We start from the raw sequence: 21,523 nt of genomic DNA on the forward strand, positions 1-21,523 counted from the left end.
CAAAGGAAACCAAGGAGCAAGGGATACAAGACCCAACTGATAAGAAAGTCACTATGAGGAAACAGTGCCTTCTACACAACACAGCATGATGGCACATGTGTACATGTAGCTAACTTATATTGTGATGTTTAGCAGCCAATGAGCTATAGTACAGTGAGCTAGGAAAAAAAAATTAACAATATAGTAAGTGTTTCCCAGGGGAAGTATCAAATCAGTATTACTTAAAACAATTTTCATTTGGGAAGGAAATGGAAAAGATGATCATGGTGGAACACGAAGGTTACAGATACTTTGATGGGGTTCTAAAGGGATTTAAAGATATTTAAGAATGACAGCTCTGTCTGAACAAGAAGATGAACACGGTAGCATAGATTAAGGTCCTTAGTCACTGAACTGTAGATTATCCTGCTAAGCAAGAAAATTTATGAAAAATATATTCACTAAAGACATGTCAATCTAACAAGTTCAAATCACATGATGTTTAAGAAAATTACTTCTCACTTCTCCATAAATTATTCCTAATTAGCTCAGAAGATCCCTAACACTAACTTGAAATTTTAGCTATGCCATTGCAAAATACAGCATTTTTTATTTCTGCAATGATCAATTGCAAAATGGGGGCAGGCATTAAGTAAGGTTGGTGTCTGTGCTCTCTTTGTGAAACAGGATATCCCATCACACTCCTCCCTTTTCTGCTGCCTATTCAGCTCTATACAGAATGGTAAATCAGCTATTCAGCTGTTGTAAAAATGGCTCAGAAAGGCTTCTACTTTCCTCATTTGAGCCATGTTTTACTCATGTCTTGATCATGTTTGACTATAAAATAACTGCCCCTTTCAAGGTTTGATTGTGATTCAGTTCCTTGATGACATGCAGGCCTCTCAGTGGCTGATGATGGCAGGAACAGGCTTGGCAAGTGTTTCATACAAGTGTTTCATACATGCATGGTTTTTGGGGAATAATTAAAACTTAGCATCAGCTTCCCAGGTACACAATTATTCCCAGGATCCTGTTTCAGCAGGAGTCACAGGCACTTCCACAGATTTGTGAAACTGATGGAAAAACATTTTTTCAATCAGACAAAGCCACTTCCCTGCTAACATTTACATTATCTATTTCTACTCCAATCAGAGATACTTGCCAACTCTCAATGCATCCTTAGTTACCTATGACATCAGCTTTGCATTTAACTTGATAACCAAGTCAAGCATATAAATGCATGAAACATTTTACATGTAATACTAAATGAACAAATGTGTGCATTTAATTAGAAAGCCATGTCATTTATTAGCTTCAGTTTGCTTATGTCCTGCATTCACTGACTGAAGAGCATGAACTAGGTGTAGAGATTCAATTTCTTCTCCTGAATTAATTTTTTTAAAGTATTCATTTCTTCTAAACACTTTGAAATTCATGACTTAGTAAAACTGAGTGCTTTACATATAACAGTATAACTCAGCTTTTACACAGATCTTTAAAAGAGCACCAGACTGTTGCTCTTTTAATCTCTCTGTAATTAGGAACTGCCAGCAGTAATGGCACTTTCCCAACTCCAGGCAAAAGATATTTATCTATCTGACTGTAAACTGCAACCAGGACTGGGTGCAAGACCTGAATTGCCAATCTATTTTACATGGACATTTTCAGGTCGGATATCTAAATGCATTTAGACACTGATTTCAGTGTCAGTTTGGTGGCTAAACATCTTAATGTACATAGGGAAGTTAACAAAAGTCAATGCTATGAGCATACATGGAAAAAGAAATAACTGTTAACTTCTCCAGAATGGCTTCAGCAGGAGAGATCTCATAACCCTCAGTCACTGAAACTAATGAAAGGGATTAGTCCTGCAAACCCAGCCACCCGCCCTAGAACAATGCTGGTGACTCAAACGTAACAGATCCCTTTTGCCTCTCATAACTAAGCAAGTGTCACAGGAAGATTTGTCTGGAGTGACCCCATTGCTTTAAGTGGTAAAATACCTCTTCTCTTCAAGAAAGAGAGCACCAGCATGGTTTACAGCACTCCTAGGCTTTCTGTCAGTGACAGAAAGTGTCCATCTGCTCTTGACAGCTCTTTTCCCTGTCTCATTGCTGGTCTGCAAGGAGCTTTTTAGGCACAGAAGAGTAACTTTCTTCTCTTGGACATTTAATAACATGCACTGCAGTGAATGCTGAAATGCTGAGCACTTGCAGTTCTGTCTGCAATCTGCAGTATTCTAGGTACTTACAAGAAGTGCACAAAACCAGGAGAGCAATCCAGAGCAAACAGCACATTTCCACTAATTGGGAGATCACTGAGATGACTAAGCTGGAGGGAGAACTTGCTAACCTACACGTGGTCACCCTCAGAATATGGCAGATTTATAAGAGCTGGCTGAATCATGATGACAAATCTGCTCCTTTCAGATCTTATTGCGTGGGAAATCACTTTTGTTAAAGAACAGATAGTAAAGGATTCAACTTACCAGTCTTCTTCACAACCAAAATCAGAAGTAGAGCAGCTGCTTGTAAGCTGAGGATCTGCTACACACTCAGCGCTGGTTTTCAATCTTGCATAGTTTTTACGAACAATATATCCCCTAAAAGCTAAAAAACATTGAATCAGGAAGATTTTGCATAAACTGAAACTGGCTCTGCAGTGCAGACCTGAATGTCCCCAGCTTTTACTGAATTTGTGTACAGGAACACTTAGCAGCCCACAGGAGTGACCCCCATGTTTGCAATGCTACCAACACCCAGACATTCTACAGGGCCTTACACTCTCACTGTTGACCACTTGGCACAGTCCAGGCAAGGAAAACAGGCCTCAAAAAAATAATGCATCTAATTTAAACATTAATCCAACTCAGAATGTATTAAAATAAAATCACTCCCAAAATAACTTCTTTAATCACAACTTCCCTTCGATTTAGTCATAATTTTACAAAACCAGAAGCTTAGCTTTCTTTTACTGTGGGACAATAGGGTGCAGAGCCAGGGACAGATATATTCAGTTTGTCTTCTCCTATTTTTTAAATTAACTGTAACCACGATAAAACGTTTAAAATGCCTCTCATAAAATCAGGGAAAAAATTTATAGACATTAGAATTTATACCATTCCTAAAAAAAGAAAAAAAATCATAGCGGAATGATATGGTAAATAAAATGACAATTAATAACATTTTGAGGACAGCTACATCCTTTATTTCCATAGATTGTCTCTGGGTTTGGGTACCTGAATACCATAATTATTTCTATAGTTCTAACTTGCATTCTTTACACCTGTGAACAGTAATAAAGCTCCAGCACAAACCAAAGATAATGATGCATACTGCACTTAGGAAAAAGGACTAAAATGGCTGCAATATAAACTCACAAAATTTAAGATTTGATTTTGTAGGGTTTATTTCAAGCATTATTTTAAGTAGAAATAGCTAAGGGGAGAAAGGACTTAATAATGAAAAAGTAACTACAGTATCAATGCCATTGTTTCAGTGTACAACAAGCTGAATAAGGCTGAGGGCTGTGAGAGAAAGGAGCTGTGTCCAGCTTAGTCCAGCAGGACTGCAGTTTTAACAGTGAGACAGTATGTAAAAGAATAGTGGAACTAAGCTGAGGAGATAGGATTTTCTTAAAAATGTTTCCTGTCCAGGACAAGCTTTTATGCACACTAAATGCACATAAACCAGAGTAATTCTGAAGATTAAATACCCAAAGAAGAAGAGCAGCCCTCCCATTGGGGTCCAGGGTTACATACTAAAGGCACAGATAGGCACAGAAATGAGGTCTAAGGCAATCTCATGTAGGATCAGGATCAACACTGTAGATTGCTGAAGGAAATCAGGATGTAGGACAAATACTGAATAAATTGAGGAACGGAGAAACTGATCAGAAGATTAACAAGATTTCTCTGTATCTCACACTTCTGATTTTCTTATGAAAGCACTGAGGTTTCTGGGATAAGAAGCAACAAAAGTTGCCTTTTAATGAGAGGTTATGAAAATAAACAACCATTCACTTTACAGAACTCATGACAGAAGTTTGACCTGCTGAGGTGTTGAACCAAATACAGAGCTCAGGTATCCTGAGGCTTGAGGAACTTACCACCCTTGATACTCCCAACTAGGAAAGCCTCCTATCTGGCAGAGATGAGGCAAGCTCTCACTTGTCCCATGTGGTCAGGCTTCCAATCCTTAACAATCCCCTACTGACCAGCCAAGATCCCACTCTGCTATCAGCTGCAGAGACAGCTGGCCAGCAGCCACCTCTCTGCAGCTGAAACATGCTGAGTGGCAATCACTCCATGAACTACTATAAAGAAGCACTGAAACAAATGAACTGATAAGATAATCTTCACTTTTATCCTTCGTACCTTTTTGTACTTCTTTGTATGTGTAATCAACCCTGATAATTCCTGTGATTTTATATTTAAATACTGTTTTTCTTTTTGTCAGAGATTCTTACTAATGTCCATATAACCATTTTGGTCTTTGCCCCATCCACTGTGTAAAAATCTGCTATATCTGACTTAATAAACACAGTTTTTGCCCTATCTTCTGTTTTCATAGGTATTTTCAAAATCAACTCCTCTTCCCACAAGATGGTTTCTAACTTTCTTCCAAATTACCTTGAATTTGAAAGGTAAATAGCTGTATTTTTCCTACTTTTGACTCCTGGAACAACTGAAGTACAGGGTAAACAAACTTTTTTAAGACTCTCAAAAGCTTCATCAAGCACAAGTAGGCCTGCATCTTTTCAACATTTATTAACAGGGTCTATAATGCTTCAAAAGAAATACATATGCAGAGAATTCTACTGGGGCAGTCTAAGAGGCTGGGAAGCTGCTCCATCACAGCAATTTGCATTACTGACTGGTGCTGGTTTTGACACTAAGCACTTGGCTCAAAGAGTGTGAAATTAGCAGACTCATGTTGCTACTGCTCCATGAACAATCACTGCATCATTGAAGAAGAATGATTACCAGCTGTCACCTCATTTTCACCTTATTCAGTCTATATTCCAAACTTTCCAAACAGCAACAGTAGCTTTAACCCTAATCTTTACATAGCCAAAGATGACAGGATCTGACAAGCAACATAGGAACTGAACTTAATTTTAACACTTCTATTAGTAACTTGGTGTTAAATGCTTTATGTGCCACAAATTAGGACATGAATTTTTACTTCTTGTACTGATCATTTTTCACACTAAGAGTTTTCTGTCAGTTTCAGCACCTAGCAAACCAAGAATCTATTTACTTCAGGGAGTCTGAGATGTGGCATCTTGCAGTTTAAAACTTTTAAGGTCTAAATACCAAGGCAATATACACTACATACAATAATGCACAATTCCAGATAGGAAAAGTCCAGGCATTTGCCTTCTGGATCCCACAGGAAATATAGAATTACAGAGCAAATTGTGAAGCACAGTGTAAAAAGATCAAAGCTAAACAATCACAGGTCTATGAGAACTATAAAGAAAGGAGATGAAGTAGTTTTAAAACAGTAGAAGGATTAATTCTCAGTCATTAAAAAATCATGTGAAACAGACTTTTTCTACACATACACATTTTTACTCTCTAACATCACCTAAAATAGCATATAACAGCAACTTAGAAGTGAAAGCTAATGCTTGCTAAAGAGAAGGTAGTTGATTTCCTAGGAACAACACATCACTTTCTTAATTTGTCTAGTTAAAAGAGCATTCAGCAACTTAACTAACAGCATCAGAGAGAAATTAGAGCCCACGAATCTGATTATTCACTCCATGCCAAATTAATGCTAATGAGCAGTAGATGGCATAGAGTCACATCCTTTGTTGGGTGCCATGAATACTTCCTCTCTTTCACTTCTCTAGATGGATATTGGGTGATGCATGTTTAACAGCAGAAAAAAACTGCTAAGGTCTCCAGCAGAAGTTTATGAGAAGGAAGTTATGAATTCTCATGTCCAAGCAGTAACTATCATTAACAGTGACTACTAGCAAGACTCACTAAAGCTGTCATCAAAGTTGGTGCCACTGATGCACATCAACACTTGGACCTGGAATCCACAGAATCACAGAATGTGCTGAGTTGGAAGGGACCAACAAGGATCATCAAGTTCAACTCCTGCCTCAGCACAGGACCATCCTCAAAGGTCATATCATGTGCCTGAGAGCACTGTCCATATGCTTCTTGAGCTTTGTCAGGCTTGGTGCTGTAACCACCATGTACCACAGTCTCTGATCTTGAGACTTGGTCAAATAAAAAAGTGAAGATGACTATGAAATTCTGGCAATATCAGAAAAGAAAAGGAAGAGATTTTATTGTACATTGTCCCTTCCTGATTTTAGCATGAAATCCAGTAAGAATAGTCTCCATTCTTTTCTCCTCAAAATCAGAAGAAAAATAAGACATTTGGAGATTGACAGAGCTTAGCTCAGAGATGGGGATGGAATATAAAACTACAAGGCCTTCTCACTTTTCTAAAATGCTCCCTGCATATGAGCATTAGAGACATACTAAACATGAAGAATTACTGGATGCTGTAAGCTAGTACAGGACACAACGAGATGGGAGAGTAAAGTTAACCAGAGCTGTGCAGCCTGTACAAACTAGTCTGGTTTACCCTGACTGGGAAATTAGGATAATATGATAAATCAGTACAGCTGCCATTAGGAGAGACATGTCTTCAATGTTTTTTTACACTGAAAAGGTAGTTAGAAAAAGGAAAGCTACTGATAAAAAAATAGGAAAATGGATTTGCTACTTAGGAGTCGTTTTCAAGAAAATTTTAAAGAAAACAGTTGTTGATATATTTTAAAGTGCTTAGAAGTTTTTGGAAGATTTTACTTGTGTAATTCTTACACCTATACAATGGTATTAGCTGAGTGCATGTACACACACACACATATACATAGTAATACAAATAGATGAATAAATATTGGAATAAATATGCAAAAAATACTTCCTTGTCTTCTACTGAAACTAACATTATATTTTTGCTGCTGCAAGTCCCAAAGACAATGCTTTTATTAAAATCTTACATTTATTATAAATGTAAACCAGTAAACTGCAGCTGTTCTCTGTCCCTCTTTTTTATTAAAAGGGAATAAATTTGGCCAGAAGTACAGTTAGAGATATGTAAGCAACACTTCATCAGCAGAAGTTACAGAAAGAAAGCAATTTACAAGGGGTGCTTCCTTCTGAACAGCCATCACTTCTTACTTAAGGAAAAGAGCCCAAATGTAGAGTTCTTGATAAAGAACTTTCTACTACAGTATGACATATGGTGAGTGTGCGAGCACGTGTTGGAGGAGGAGATGGTGGCTCAGTGGATTAGTCGTTTGCCTTTCACCTCTGGAAGCATAGTTAAACTCACTCTTGACCAGAGCTGCACAGTATATTCCAGATGGCTAAAGTGGACCTAATTAAAACAAATTCAGTGATGTCACCTCAGATCTAAATGAATTGCATGCACCACTCATTTGGCATTTGGCATTGTCAGTTCACAAATAAAATAACCAGATTAAAATCCCCCCTTAAGTCTTTTGGGACAAGTCACACTGCATGGAAATACATGCTATCATAACTAGAAAACATACTTTCATAATTGTATTATCTGTTGCTTTAAATTCTAAATTCTAATTATTCTAAAATAAACATTTTATGAGACTTACATGTGAGGTAAATAAATGAAGCAATATTTCAGTCAGATGACTCAGTGGACATACACTGATTTAAACTAGCTGTGAATCTGGAAAATAATTTTTAAAAATCTTTGACAACGTATTTTTCCCTCATGTAGAATTGAATTGTATTGCCCTCTCATGTGAACTGAAACACTGTAAATTCCAATTACAAAGAAATACTCAGAAATGCAAAGTATTGTCAACTCAAACACTTAACACAAAATCATCCTTTACAATTTGTTTCTGAGTTAAAAAGTAGCATTTTCTAACCCACACAGTTTGAGAAAGTGCAACTGAAGTAGAAGGAAAGGTCTTGTTTATCCTGTGTACCATTTTAGCAATGAGTCTAATAACATCTCTATATTCTGAGAACCTGAGAGGTAGATATGCTGAAGTAGGGTAGCTGTTTCTTTCCCATTTAATTTAAATTCACTAATATTTTGTTTCCTAGTGAGGATTTCCCCCCATCTGAAATAATGACTTTTTTTCTTGTAATATAATACACTCAGGAATTTTATCCTCATGTATATTGTGAGCGTTGTTTTTTTTCTAAGTTTGTTTTTTCTTCCAACATTTCTTCAATGGATAGTGAACTGCCGGGCCCACAGAGATCTCCAGACCACCAGCTCATGTATTTGAAAGGCATCTGTTTATTTTTAAAATGCAAATGCAGCCTACCTCAAAGACTGACTCGCAAGAAATGAACAATCTGAACAAGTCAAGAGGTTTCCAATCAGGAGCTGTGTTCCTCCTTTTTATCAGGCTATGATCACTTGCTGTCAAAACCACTTAAACAATATCCTGGAACCTGAATGAAGTCCCCCCACAATTAAAATGAGCAGGATAATCCTGCAAGAATTATTCAGGCAAATCATTTTTCACACAGTTTAAAGTAATGATAAGGTCATTTACAAAAGAAATCAGCGCCTTTGAAATGCTGACTTGTAGGCAGAGGACTGCCTGGAGGAGGGCCATAGATAACAGTGAAGACTGGCCTCCTAACACTACCCTTGCAGTCTTTGGAACTGATTCTGATGAGGAGAAGGCCCAATAAGGTTAATACCCCTACTTTGATCTCTGTCAAAGCGTACCAGCAAGAATTAATTTACATTTCAGATGAAAAAGGTTGACAGCATGAAAAGGCATCTTGTTTCTGGTATGTGAATGTGCTGTAATAGATCGGGAATTCTGAAAGGAAGTTCTGAGGAAGCTAAAGGGATAAGCTGAGCGGCTGCTTTTATTGGGAAAGAGATGAAAGGAAAACAAATTTCAATATGCGCTGTTCTGTAGAAACATGTAAGCCAAATGCTTCCTAAATTCCAAGGCCTGCTTGAGCGGGGCAGGGGGGAGGGAAAGGAGAGGCAAGTACATATAGTTTAATTATATGGTTTTGCTAATGTGGATGACGAATGCAAACAATTTATCCCACTGCCTGAAATGGCTCTTTAAAAAAAATACAAAAATGACTGTACTCCATTTTACTAGAAAGCTGGCTTGAACTACCCCCACACTATAAGATGTGCAGAGAAGGGAGAGATTTAAAGTACCTTTTGTCTCCATGTCACCAGGCACTTGGACTGTGTAATGTTATGTAAACAACACAAAAACTGTCAGTGTATTGTAAAACCTGGAAAATGGTCATGATTAGCAAGCATAAGCTTTGATTTGAAACAGAATAATTAGCATATTGAGAAGAGAAAACCTGCACAAGAAATATTTTCAAATAAGAAGTCCTAATATAGGTTTCCAAAGGCAGAGAGAAAAGTGTTGAGCATTACTATCATTATTGCTGTTATTGTTATTACTATTACTATTCCCATTCTACTACAGTACCAAAGACAGGAAGAGCAGCCAGCCTAATTAATACAAAGGTTCACTGTGTCACTCTTAACCCTGTAGTCCCTAATGTTTATTCACCTAGGCTGATTACTGAAACAGTCAAGTGCCAGGTTACGAAGGAAAACACTGTGTGTGTTGGAGAGAAGAGTACTAGTAACATTCCTCCAGCATTAGGTCCAGAGGGCTCAACAGAGTTCCAATTGACTCCCACTGCCTCTGCTCTGCCATGTTTAACACAGTATTTAAAAGATGGCAGGAAGCAACAGAGCTCTGAATGTCTCCCATGTGTGCTAAGAGCAGAATACATCAGTGCCTTCTCTCAAGAGCTAAAATTCTGACTGGATAAAACTCTAAGTGAGAATGTCCCCTGCAGCATCCAAGTGATAATGCTACACACAAGCTTCCTATTGCACCTGAGGTAGCTCTCATCTTAAGGAGCTGCTAATAGTGAGACTGTCATGGGTTAACAGTTTCACTTTCCTTTCTTCAACAACAGGCTGTTGTAATCAAAATTCAGGTATGTATATACTTGTAAAGGTAGCAAATACTCCAGGAAATAGTGGCAGGGGGATACTTTAAGATCTTCTCTCTGCACTATCATGAAAATAACTGAAAATGATAACATAAAGGAAAGGAAGAATGAGAGAGAGTACTTGTGCAATCCTTTGGTGCTTGTTGCTAACACAAGAAAAATTTTCTTCCGTTCAATAGAATATACTGCATTTAATCCTAGAGCTTCATGATTTTACATAGCAGCACATATGCAAAGCTACAAATTATTATTTGATCCTAATGATATTCTGTTCCTTTTGGTAACTAGAATGGCATTCTCTTTTCCCCTGAAAGTCACAGTAATGCTTAATTTCAGAGTAGCCAACTAGACAACACAAAAATCAACAAATTTACTTTGTTGATTTTTTTTAATACATGAGAATGGTTTGAGAACAAGTAAAAAAAGTATTACAACAAATATTTTTCATATACATTTCAGACTGTAAGATACAGAACAAGAAGTAACAAAGCTTAAGGAATTGTAGCACAGGAAACTGGTAAAAGTGATATCTTGGTTTATGTGTAAACCCAATAGTTACAATGGTTTTTTATCAGTCTCAATCCTCGAACCTGGAGTTGGACAGAGAAGGGGTACTGCACTGCATCATATGGAGGCTGCTTCATATTGGCAGCATCTGAAAACACCATAGAGTTCACAGCATTCACAGCACTAGTTCTTAGATTTCTGTGCCATATGGTACTTTGCTCTCTACTAGAGACCTACACAGCCCTATGGGCCTGTTCCTCCAATAATCTCTTTAAAGTTTATTCAAATTCATATTGATATGGCTGCATAGGAGTCTGGCAGATTGTCAAAAGACTGGCCAAAGCTGGCAAAGCCAGCAAGCAGTCATGACAAAAACCTGGCAACCTGCCAAGACCAGTGCTCCAAACAAAGACAGAGAAATGCATGTCTAGTGTCTTCCATCCACATTTTTAGCCAAGAATTAACTTAACAGCTTTTAATTACTATACTTTGCTTTCAGAGAAGTACTTATAAAAGGTCTAAAGTGTGTGATACCTATCACTGATATAATTTGACACCGAAGCAAAAATAATCAGAAGTAATGTTTCTGAAAGCTTTTGTTTGGACTTAACTTTTTTTTTGGCTATAAACACTGACACACAAAAAATCACCCACAGAAAAATAGGTGTTGGCAATTGAAATACTGTTTTAATTACCTGCCTGAATATGTATAGCAGCATCAGTTCTTCTGTTCCTTATTTCCTTGTACTTCCTGCGAGCTTCATATCCTCTCCAGGCTAAAAATACAAAACCATGTGCTGGAAATTACATTTATTTAAGGAATTGCTACAGAGTCTACAGGGTCAGAGATATGCTGAAACTTTCATTCCTTCTGCCATAACTACTTCAGCCCCCACCCCCAATAGCTCTTCCCCACCCACCCACATGTTGAACTCCGGGTTCATGACTGCAGTATTCACATCCTCACAACTTCAAACACCACTTCACTCATTCAAATTTTAATTGCCACCATGTGCTCACTGATATCCTAACTCAAAAAAAAAAAGGGTGTGTCATCATTCTTGCTCACACAGTTCCCTAAATCAATACAAGGAAACCTGCTAAATTACTAATAATCAGCCTCTCAGGCCCATCTTTTGATGAATGTCTGCAATTCTGGTACAAGGCAGGGACATGTGCTACTGCATTTCAATTATAAGCTGCATGTTATTATAGACATACCTAACAATAATTTTATTTTGTGCACAAGCATCACATTCAAAATATCAAAATATTTAAATAAAGACACTCCTAAATGTTAAGATGACACTTTAGTAGAAGTAAATCAGTAACATTGGCATCAATGAGCTAGAGAGAAAACACATCCAGTCATTTAGATTTCATAATAAACTGTAATTAATAAATTAACAATGTACATGCAATTTAACTGACTGAAATACAAAGACACTTAGTAAAACAGAGATTATGAACATTTACCTGACTGTATTGTAACAGCACTATTTTCTCTTCTATCTTTTACTTTCTTGTACCTCCTTGCTCCGAGCCATCCCTTGATATAGGCTTGCATGACCACCACCCTCCCTATGACTTCTCTCAGGAACAAATTTAACTGCTCTATATGGTAATACTTAAGGAAAACCTGTAATGGAACAACAGCAAAACAAAAAGAAAATCAGTATTATAATCAGTATTATAACCTCTTGTATTTTGCCTTCTCATTAGTCCTCCAGCAGCCTATTCAAGGGTGTAATTGCTGAGAAAACTAGAAAAATACTGATTGTACATATCATAGCAATCTTGTAAATCAATTATTTGGTCTTGTGTACTTGTGAAAATTCTTTATTCCACTGATTATAATCACCCCATTGCTAACATGAGATTAACTTAGTTGCTTAGAGCATGGTGTTAATAACACCAAGGTTGAGGTTCAATCCCAGTATGGGCCATTCGCTTAGGAGCTGGACTTGATGATCCTTGTGGGTCCCTTCCAACTCAGAATATTCTGAGATCCTGTGCAAATAACTCCCACACTTACCCCCTTTACAAAGTAAATTGGACAGTGGGATCTTTTCAGTTATGAACAATTTTGAAAGATGACCTTTCTTGTCAGTAGAAACAAATCCTGGATTGAATTTGGTTTTAGATATAATATTGTCTAAAAGCATTCTCCCTAAGGAGGGAAATCATATGGGCACTTACATACATTTTATTTGGATCTTGGGCAAGAAAACTGTCACAGTTTTTCCTTTGTGTAATGTAAAACAAAGTACTGTGTTACATCCTTTTAAAAGAAGTCCATCACTCCATTTTAAGCCATCAACAAAGGCTTTTGAGAGAGAGAGAAGGAGCTTACCTGAAACTCCATGAATGGAGAATGATGCCAGCCAGGCTCATATGATGGGTCAAATTGTGACATTTCAGCCATGGCATTCTTAAGAAAATGGGAAACTTCAGGAAGTCACTACAACAGCAGGCACTGGCAGAGGTACTGTCCTTATCAAGGCAGCCTGCCAAATGCACTTTGGGGAGGTAGCCAATGCACCCCTCCTCTTGCAGCACTAACTCAGCTGGCTTGGGAGGGCACTTCCATAACCTGGGAAGCTAACTGGAGCAAATTATTTGCTCTTTTGCTCATTCATGCAGTACTTTTTGAACCCCTATTAGACATGATTTATAAAGGTATACTGTCCTTGAGAAAATGTTAGCACCCCATACCTTGGTTTTCCCAAGAATCCAGTTGTCTAGTTTAGATTTCTCCAAAATGGCAAGACAGTTTTCTCTGCTGCCAAGGGGAGTCTCATGTGCCTTGAATGCAAGGTAGTAGTACCTGCAAAATGGCAAAGAAAGAATTGAATCACAATCAATATGTACTTCCACTGCTTTTATCTAGCTCCAAGCTCTATCTCTAGAATTAATGGGCCAAATTCTTCCTTATACTCATACATACTTCATGACAGCTGTGTCTTCATGAATCTTGACACAGCTGTCATGAATAGATAGAGATCTCATAGTTACCTCTACTTGCAACTACAACCAAGAAACCAGAAACTTATTTTCTGAAAAGTAGGGCTAGAAATCACATTTGCTTTCAGATGAGATGAAAATTTCACAACTCTACCTTTTTATTTCCGTATTTGCACTTGTTATTTCAGCATGAAATATGGCAGCCAGAAATATTTCAGTGTCTTTCATTAAACCAATACTTTTATTGTCATTTTAAAATATATGTTTATGATGCTTCATGTGCTATTTCATAAACACACACATACTTGTGCAAAAACATATCCTTTTCCTGGTTATACATCCTGCTTGAAAATTTCCTACACCTGGCACACACTCATCTACATGTTTCCTAAAAGTACTTGACTAATCGCATTCTCACTAGCAGTAAGACTAAGTAAGATGAAATTTCCCTTCAGAAGAACTGATTTCTCAAATCTGATGAAAGTCTGGAATTCTGCATTTCTTAACTAGTGGTTTTTACTCTGCAATACATACTATTCTTCATGGATGTGAATGTTATTTCAGAATAAACTTATATTAAAATGGGATTAACTGTACTTGCTAGTCATTAGAAATAAACCAACATTTTTTTAAAAGTTGAATTTAACCTTAGGATGCAAAGCTAGGATGTGCAGAAGTAAGGCTAAATGCTAAAGACATCCAAATATGCAAAGATATGGAAAACTTCAGGAAGATGCTATGCATTAACTATCTGTTCAGGGACAAGGCATTTTAGTGTTGCTGGTTTCAGACTAAATAAACTGACTGCAAACAAATGGTTCCATTTCCCACCCCCCCCAAAGGCTAAACTGTGGAAGTGTTCCATAAAAAGTCATTTAAACAGCACCATTAACTACTATACCAGTGTCTCCTAGTGAAGTTCCCTTCACATTTCAGACTTAAAGGCTGCATCCATTCTACATAATTAACTCAAAACAGTAATGATTAACCCTTTTTCTCTTTAAAACAAATCTTCGTACTAAAATGTAATGACCTGAGGTGGATAATAGTATGTGAAAAGCATGAGGTACAAAATCCCTTTCTAGGCAGACCACAAACAGTAGGAAGATTCTCAGAATCATGAAATTATTTGTTCCTTTTCAGCCCTGGAACCAGAAACTATAAAAAAATACACTTTTTTTAGAACTACAAGAGCTGTAAAATTAGTTCAAAAAATTTCTAACTTGTATTGGTTGTATCGCACCTCTTTCAGAAACTTTCAAATCTGAATTCACAAAAATAATTAAGAGTATAAATAAAAATGACACAACATCTAAGATACTCTTGATATTTATTAACAGATACCTAGCACTTACGCTGTAAATCATCTGACAAATACAGAATCAGAAATACTCTCAGAAAAGCCTAATTTGGTGCAACGTGCATAAACTATTCATAAGCAGCCAGGAGACTTTCCACTCCTAATGTTTTCCTATCTCCATCCCGGAACCACTTACCAGTGTTTTGTGAATGGGAAACATCTAGAAAGTGTATATGGAAGGTACAGTAGTTCACCATAGTTAAAGTGCATGGGAACATTCTATAGATGTGGTGAAATCTTAAAGCCACTCAAACAAATAAACATTTCCATAGATAATAGTAAAATCAAGGTATCAGGCAATGTTACAATTTTGTTTACAGAAATCACTTACAAACTTTGATATAGGGCAGGTTTAGTGTTAAAAGTAGGCTTGCATTAAAAATGCATCATTTATAAAGAAAGAATTTGTCTGTAGCAAGTCTGTTGACTTCTCATTTAATTCAGTGCTTCCCTGATTTTGCATAAGCAAGTGTATCACCACCAAATTTCTGGCATTAGAAGAAAGCACTTACTGAGGTTATATGTTTTACAGGATTGTGTAATGTTTGACCAGTTTTAATTCCTAGCTCCACTCCATGTAAAATGTGACTTACTAAGGCCAATGAGACTTTATGTGGTCATGAGAAATGTAACACTGGTGGTTTAGAAACTGTGTATACCGTGTGTACTTACAGTGACCTTATGTAAATTTGTCCTGTGAGATTGAAAAAGCAGAAGCAGCCTCACTGGGATCACTGTTACAGTAATAGCATTGGTATTGCCATGATTGTATGATCAGAGATCATCTCACTACTGTGGAATAGGTAAATGGCTTATAGTAAAAGTTTATCCTGCATCTTAATGCAGTACAAAAATTCTAATGTCTAACATAAACAGGCAGAAAAGAAAAAAGACAATCCTTAAATGGAATTTGTGCAAAAGTTCTCAACACATTCCTATAAGCCAATGAAGCAACACAAGCATGGCACCATTTAGTACCATCAGCCTACTGAGTCCCTTATCTTCCAAGCCACTGCACAGAACATGCAACATGAAAGGAGGATCCAGCTGGGGGCTGTGTGGTGAGGACACACCTGCACACCACATCATGTCATGAGAGCTCCAGGGGCTCTCAGCAAGGAGTGCTCCTTCCAGTGGGACCTTCAGTGCAGGTCCCCATGAGAAAGCACAGCTCCTTTAAACTGCTGTGCAGTGCATGGTCACCACATGACCCCTCATTGCAGGCACACCTGGTTGACTGATCAACTGAATAACCTGCACCTAAAATCTCAGATTCCAGCCTGAAAGCCATGGTGCTTCACAGCAAACATAAGACAGATGCGTGATGTCATGGGGCGCAAGACAGGGCCAAGGGAGACACAGCGTCTAAGACTTGACAGGAATACTGTGTTTACAGGGACTGCAGATTACATTTTTCCTACTTTAAGTAAAAGAATATGTATATTTATATACACAAAACAGATGGTAATATACTTGGCTGAAGAAACATTGTGTGAATGAGTTACAATTAAGTCCTCTCCTCACCATCTGTTTTTTAACCCAATAAATTACATCCAGGTTTGCAAATAATCTGCTCTGCATGAAAACAGAAGACAGTAAAGAGTAATGTTAGACAGAGCTTTATCTTTTGTTTACCTCCCACCTGATAAACTCTGAATGGGTCTGCTCCCTGCCTTTGATTGTTTTGTCCTCATATTTCCTGCTAAGAGTTTACAAAACAGCATTATTGAACAGGCAGATAAGAAGCACACCTATTTGTTTAATAACATCAAGGGAGAAAAAATGCTGGCTCATCCATTTTGTTGTTCCGTTGCTCAAAAGGATCAAAATACCAATTAACTTGCTGGCTTAAAAAAAATCTTTGATATCCTTACATTAACTGACATTTTGAAACTCTTCTTCATACTTGCCTAATGTCTTTTTGATTATGAACAAAGAAGTGCCAATCTGTTTAGCATTTGACCTGTTTTCTCAAACATTTTTATGTATTCAACTACTTAGTTCCTAAAAACACTTGACTAGTCATAGCTGGAAGTTGAGGAAAAATGTTTCTTGTTTTACTGATAGCTTTATAAAATATTGTTTGATTTTATTTGCAAGAGCAAAAGAGAATAGAATTTGTTTTAAAATAAAGCATGAGCTGAACAAAGGAGCAAGAACATCTCCTTTCCCTCCTTTTCCTTTCACTTATACTCTGAACTTAGAAGTCTTTACTGTTGTGGAAATTAAATCTACTCCCCTCTCCTTCCCTTTTTGTGCTGATTTTCTTTCCTTAACAAATTATATCAAGTTAGACTAAAAACTTGGGGAGTAATTGACAAGATGCTAACCACAACTTGCTCTTATCTGCAGGAATGGTAAGCTACAGTCAATGCTGGTTTTATTACCATTAGTTTTCAAGGTTGTACTCAAATTCAGCACATTTTTGAAAGAAAAGGATCTCCTGATAAGAGAAGGCTTAATTTCCTCTCAATTTACACTAATTTCTGTGGAGTTAATCTTAGTTCACTTACGTGTAAATTGAATAAAAGTTGTGGTTAATAATTCTGCTTTCAGCTCCTTCAGGATATTGCAAATTGATTACATTTATTAATGATCACAAAAATTAATCTGTTAAATGTGCTCTAGAATGGTGTGACCTTACTAAAATTAGTAAGGTCACAAAAGACCAAGTGACATCAGCTGCTCCTCATATGGCTCCCCTTCAAGGTCTTTCACTATCTTTGCTGTGCTTTTTGCACACTTCTGCATAGTTTTAATGCCTTATATTGTGGTGGCCAAAACTGCATGTAATATTCAAGGTGAGGCAGCCCCAGAGCAGAACAGAGCAGAGTGGGACAATCCCTCCCTTGCCGAGCTGGCCATGCTGTGCCTGATGCCTCCAGGACATGCTTGGCCCTCCTGACTGCCAGTGAGCAGGACCCCCAGGTCCCTCTCTGTGGCACTGCTCCCCAGCACCTCATTCCCCAGTCTGTCTGCACATCCAGGGTTGCCCAGGTGGAGAACCTGGCACTTTCCCTTGCTGAACTTTATTTGGTTGGTGTTGCCCAGCCCTCTAATTTGTCGAGATCTCTCTGCAGTCCCTTCCTGACTTCAAGAAGTCTGCTGACTCCTTGAAGTCCTCCCCATTTTGCATCATCTGTGAACCTGCTTAGTATCACTTCCAGCCTGCATCCAAGCCATTTATGAGGATGTTGAGGAGCACATGGCTGAGGATGGAGTCCTGTGAAACCTCATGAGTGACTGGACATCAGTCTGATGTCACCCCATTCACTATAACCCTTTTGTGCCCAAACTGTGAGCCAGTTGCTCACCCATTGCAGTGACTGGTTTATCCAGCTGTGTGCTGGACATTTTGTCCTGAAGAACCCTGTGAGAGGCAGTATCAACAGCCTTACTGAAATCCAAGAAGATGACATCAGCTGGCTTCTTCCTTACGTCAGCCAGGTGGGTTACTTTGTCATAAAAGGAAATCAGGTTTGATAAGCAAGACTTTACTCTCATGAAGCTGTGCTGTCTGTGACGAGTGACTGCACTGTCTTTCAGGTGTTTTTCAATACCTCCCAGAATAATCTTCTCCCTAATTTTACCAGGCACTGAAGTGAGACTAATGACTCGCTTTCAGTAGAATCATTAATTCTATATTGTCTGGATAAGCAACATTCAGTTAAAAAAATATCACACCGTGATCTAGCCATTCACTACTTGCTCCTACTGTTGCCTAAATGGTTCATGTTAGTGCTTCTGCTCATTGTTGAATCGCCAGTTCTACACATTGAAAACCAGTAAATACCACACAAAGACACATTTAAAATATAGAGGAAACCATAATTATCATGAAGCTACATTGCCATCATAAAGACAATAGCATTTCCTGAATAAAACTTGTAATTTTTTGAGATTGAGAATATGTATTAAAGCCAGTAATAGCAGCCATGAGAAGGGTTAGGGTGAACAGAGTTCTGATTATCATTCATGATATCTCTAAGATAGATGACTCCGCAAAGCTAAAGCTGAAGCTTTCATATCAGTTCATTCTTAAAAATGTGCATGTTCAGCTTCATACGATGGTTGAAGGTCACTGACCTTCCAAAATCCTTGAATTACCTGAGCAGGATGCATAATTTCCACTTGCTGCCTCTACAGAGAGAACCATGGGGACAGGCTTGCTACTTGTGCTTGCTGTAGGTTTCACACTGACTGTTTTCCATTAGAGATCAGATATCTCTTGTAGTCTTTATCTCTGAAAGTCCCTGTCCTCATTAGACATTGAGACCACACATCTATGAACAACATTTGTAGAACTTTCTGTATTTAAACATAGAATCTATCTTACTGAATAGAATATTAGGAAAACAGCCCTATGATACAAGTCTCACCTTTTTACAAACTCTTCAAAGAGGATGCGATGGGAATACCCTTTCTGACGTATCTTGACAGTTTCCAGAATTCCAGTGTATCGCAGCTGCAGCAGAACTCTCTCATGAGAGAACATCAGCGCCTCTCGATCATCGTTAGGCTTAATGCAGCGGATAAAGTGAGGCTGTCCAACAACCATTTTGGATAAAAGATCCATGAGGGAATACTAGTGAAGAAAATAAAAAAGATGCACACACTTGACAAAAAACTGCAATGGAATGACTTAAGCAGGAGATTCATATTTGTAAACAGTTTGTAATGCTTGATTATATTTTAATCTGTAATGTTAATCTACATTGCTTTTTTATTCATTTTAAAGATTTCAGGTGAAACATGGAACCTATTAAAAATTTTCACTTTTAAAAAATTTAAATATTCTGAATCTGACCTCTTACTTTTTACACCTTTCTTTTCTCCTTATATAACACTTCCGTAGTTGAAGAATGTCCATTAAAAAAAATGAAGTTGAAAATTGTCCTAACTATAATTCTACTGTAGACACACTTGATTGATCAAATATCCCCAAGAGAAATACAAGCTTTACCATGAAACAATCACTGAAATTCACAGCAAATGAATCTTTGAACCCAGGAAAGGGTTGCAAGAAGTCATCAGTTCAATGCTCTGTCCATAGAGAACACCAGATGTATCTTCAACATTTCAGGTATATCTCTGTTATACGAATTTTTCAGAACCACTGAGAATATGAAGTGCACAGTCTCCTTAGAAATCTGTTCTGCTGTATTATCACGACTATTCATAAACTTCTTAGCATCTAACATAAATCTTGCCACTGAAATGTAAGTCCATTACTTCTTTTCCTATCCACCTGAGACACACAAACCAATTTACTCTGTTTCATTTTAAACTGAAATGAAAAATGTTTGATCAGAGCATATATATTTTTTCCACTGACTCCTCTGAATACTGATATTCCTGCTCCATACTTACCTCATTGAGCTGTTGCACATAAGCATGTGTTGTCAACTATGTTCAATCTCATATAACCATATGTGTCTCAAAATCAGTTACAATTCCAAGTTCATTGTCATCACCTTGCTGCAGGTTGCACGTGTATTACAGTCTACTTCCACAATCTCTCCCCCATTACACTTTTGTTTCTTTTTACAGTTTGTACAGAGCTGGCATTTGTGTGGTTCTGTGCAAGAGCCCTCTAAGTGCACACCTGTATGACAAGTCTGAATGTCAGTGTCCTTGCACTCTGCACAGCGAGGCAACATCTCAGTATACACCAGCTTCCTCTATAGCCTTCCTTACACTATTCTACAAAACAAATTGATCAGACACTCCTACACAGCTTGAAGCTTTGACTCACATTGGTTAGCACAACTCTGTGAACTTCCCTATTCTGCATGGCACAAGTGCAGCCCAAGAGCCAACTGCTGAAAACTTTTCCACTTTGCAATGATTGCAAGAAAAAAACAATAACCAAGAGTCTCAGACTAGCACTTTCTTGACTCCTAAGCTTCCAGTTCCAACATTCTCAATGCCCTGTCCTTGCCTGTTTGATATAAACACATGAGCAGAATGTGCATTACCTCAGACAGGATTACTACTGATAAAATGGCAACCTGTGTGATTTACAATAGTACTTCCAAAAGATGGATTGTTTTTTACTTATTAGCATAAATGAAAAATCTTAATCTTTAAAGGTATGTATGCCTCATCTTGTGAGAAAATATGAAGACTTTAGTGATAGGATCTGTTTTATTTGCACAAAATTGTGTTCTGCTTATAACAAGACCTGTTCTAGACCTCTAGCATCTTAGACAGTAAATAGTCTAGGCTCTAGGTTCTGTTATCAATGTACTCAATGAAATAACAAAAATACAAGTACGAGGAAACAAAGAGAAAAAAGCAAAGAAAAGTTTAGAATCTACAGAGGCCTTGTAACAGAATAAAAAAATTCTCTGATAATGCTCTTTGATCTTACTATCCCACAAATATTTTACATATATCCATTGGTCTTATTATCAAAATACTTGTTTTAATTTTAATTTTTGTACCCTAAAATAGGAAGCCATAGTTTGCCGCTTCATGTTAGTTGTTTCCTCAGGATGCCGCATAACCTCCATTGTGTCAACCTGGAAGACAAAACTCTGGTGTTAGGACTGTTCCAGAAACACTGCAGACCCACCTCACCTTGCCTATGAAAGCTGGATTCAGTTTTTGTTATAGTCATTCCTTCAGGTGTGAGTACTTCAGAATACTTTATCAGAGAGAGCAAG

The 21,523-nt window shown here is 37.6% G+C and overlaps 1 protein-coding gene across 1 annotated transcript in view; it reads right to left on the minus strand.

Annotated features, from left to right (window-relative positions):
- Positions 1-21,523, minus strand: part of MYO3B (myosin IIIB) — a 193,368-nt gene that overhangs the window by 47,959 nt on the left and 123,886 nt on the right. The window contains exons 27-33 of the mRNA XM_059475789.1: positions 21,302-21,379; positions 19,235-19,440; positions 16,498-16,557; positions 13,247-13,358; positions 12,008-12,170; positions 11,227-11,307; positions 2,468-2,588 (exon numbers count right to left, since the gene is read on the minus strand). Coding sequence (XP_059331772.1) covers positions 2,468-2,588; positions 11,227-11,307; positions 12,008-12,170; positions 13,247-13,358; positions 16,498-16,557; positions 19,235-19,440; positions 21,302-21,379 — 821 coding nt within the window. The remainder of the gene's footprint in view (positions 1-2,467; positions 2,589-11,226; positions 11,308-12,007; positions 12,171-13,246; positions 13,359-16,497; positions 16,558-19,234; positions 19,441-21,301; positions 21,380-21,523) is intronic.

The sequence above is a fragment of the Ammospiza nelsoni genome, chromosome 7, assembly GCF_027579445.1.
Source record: "Ammospiza nelsoni isolate bAmmNel1 chromosome 7, bAmmNel1.pri, whole genome shotgun sequence".
NCBI classification, from domain to species: Eukaryota; Metazoa; Chordata; class Aves; order Passeriformes; family Passerellidae; genus Ammospiza; species Ammospiza nelsoni.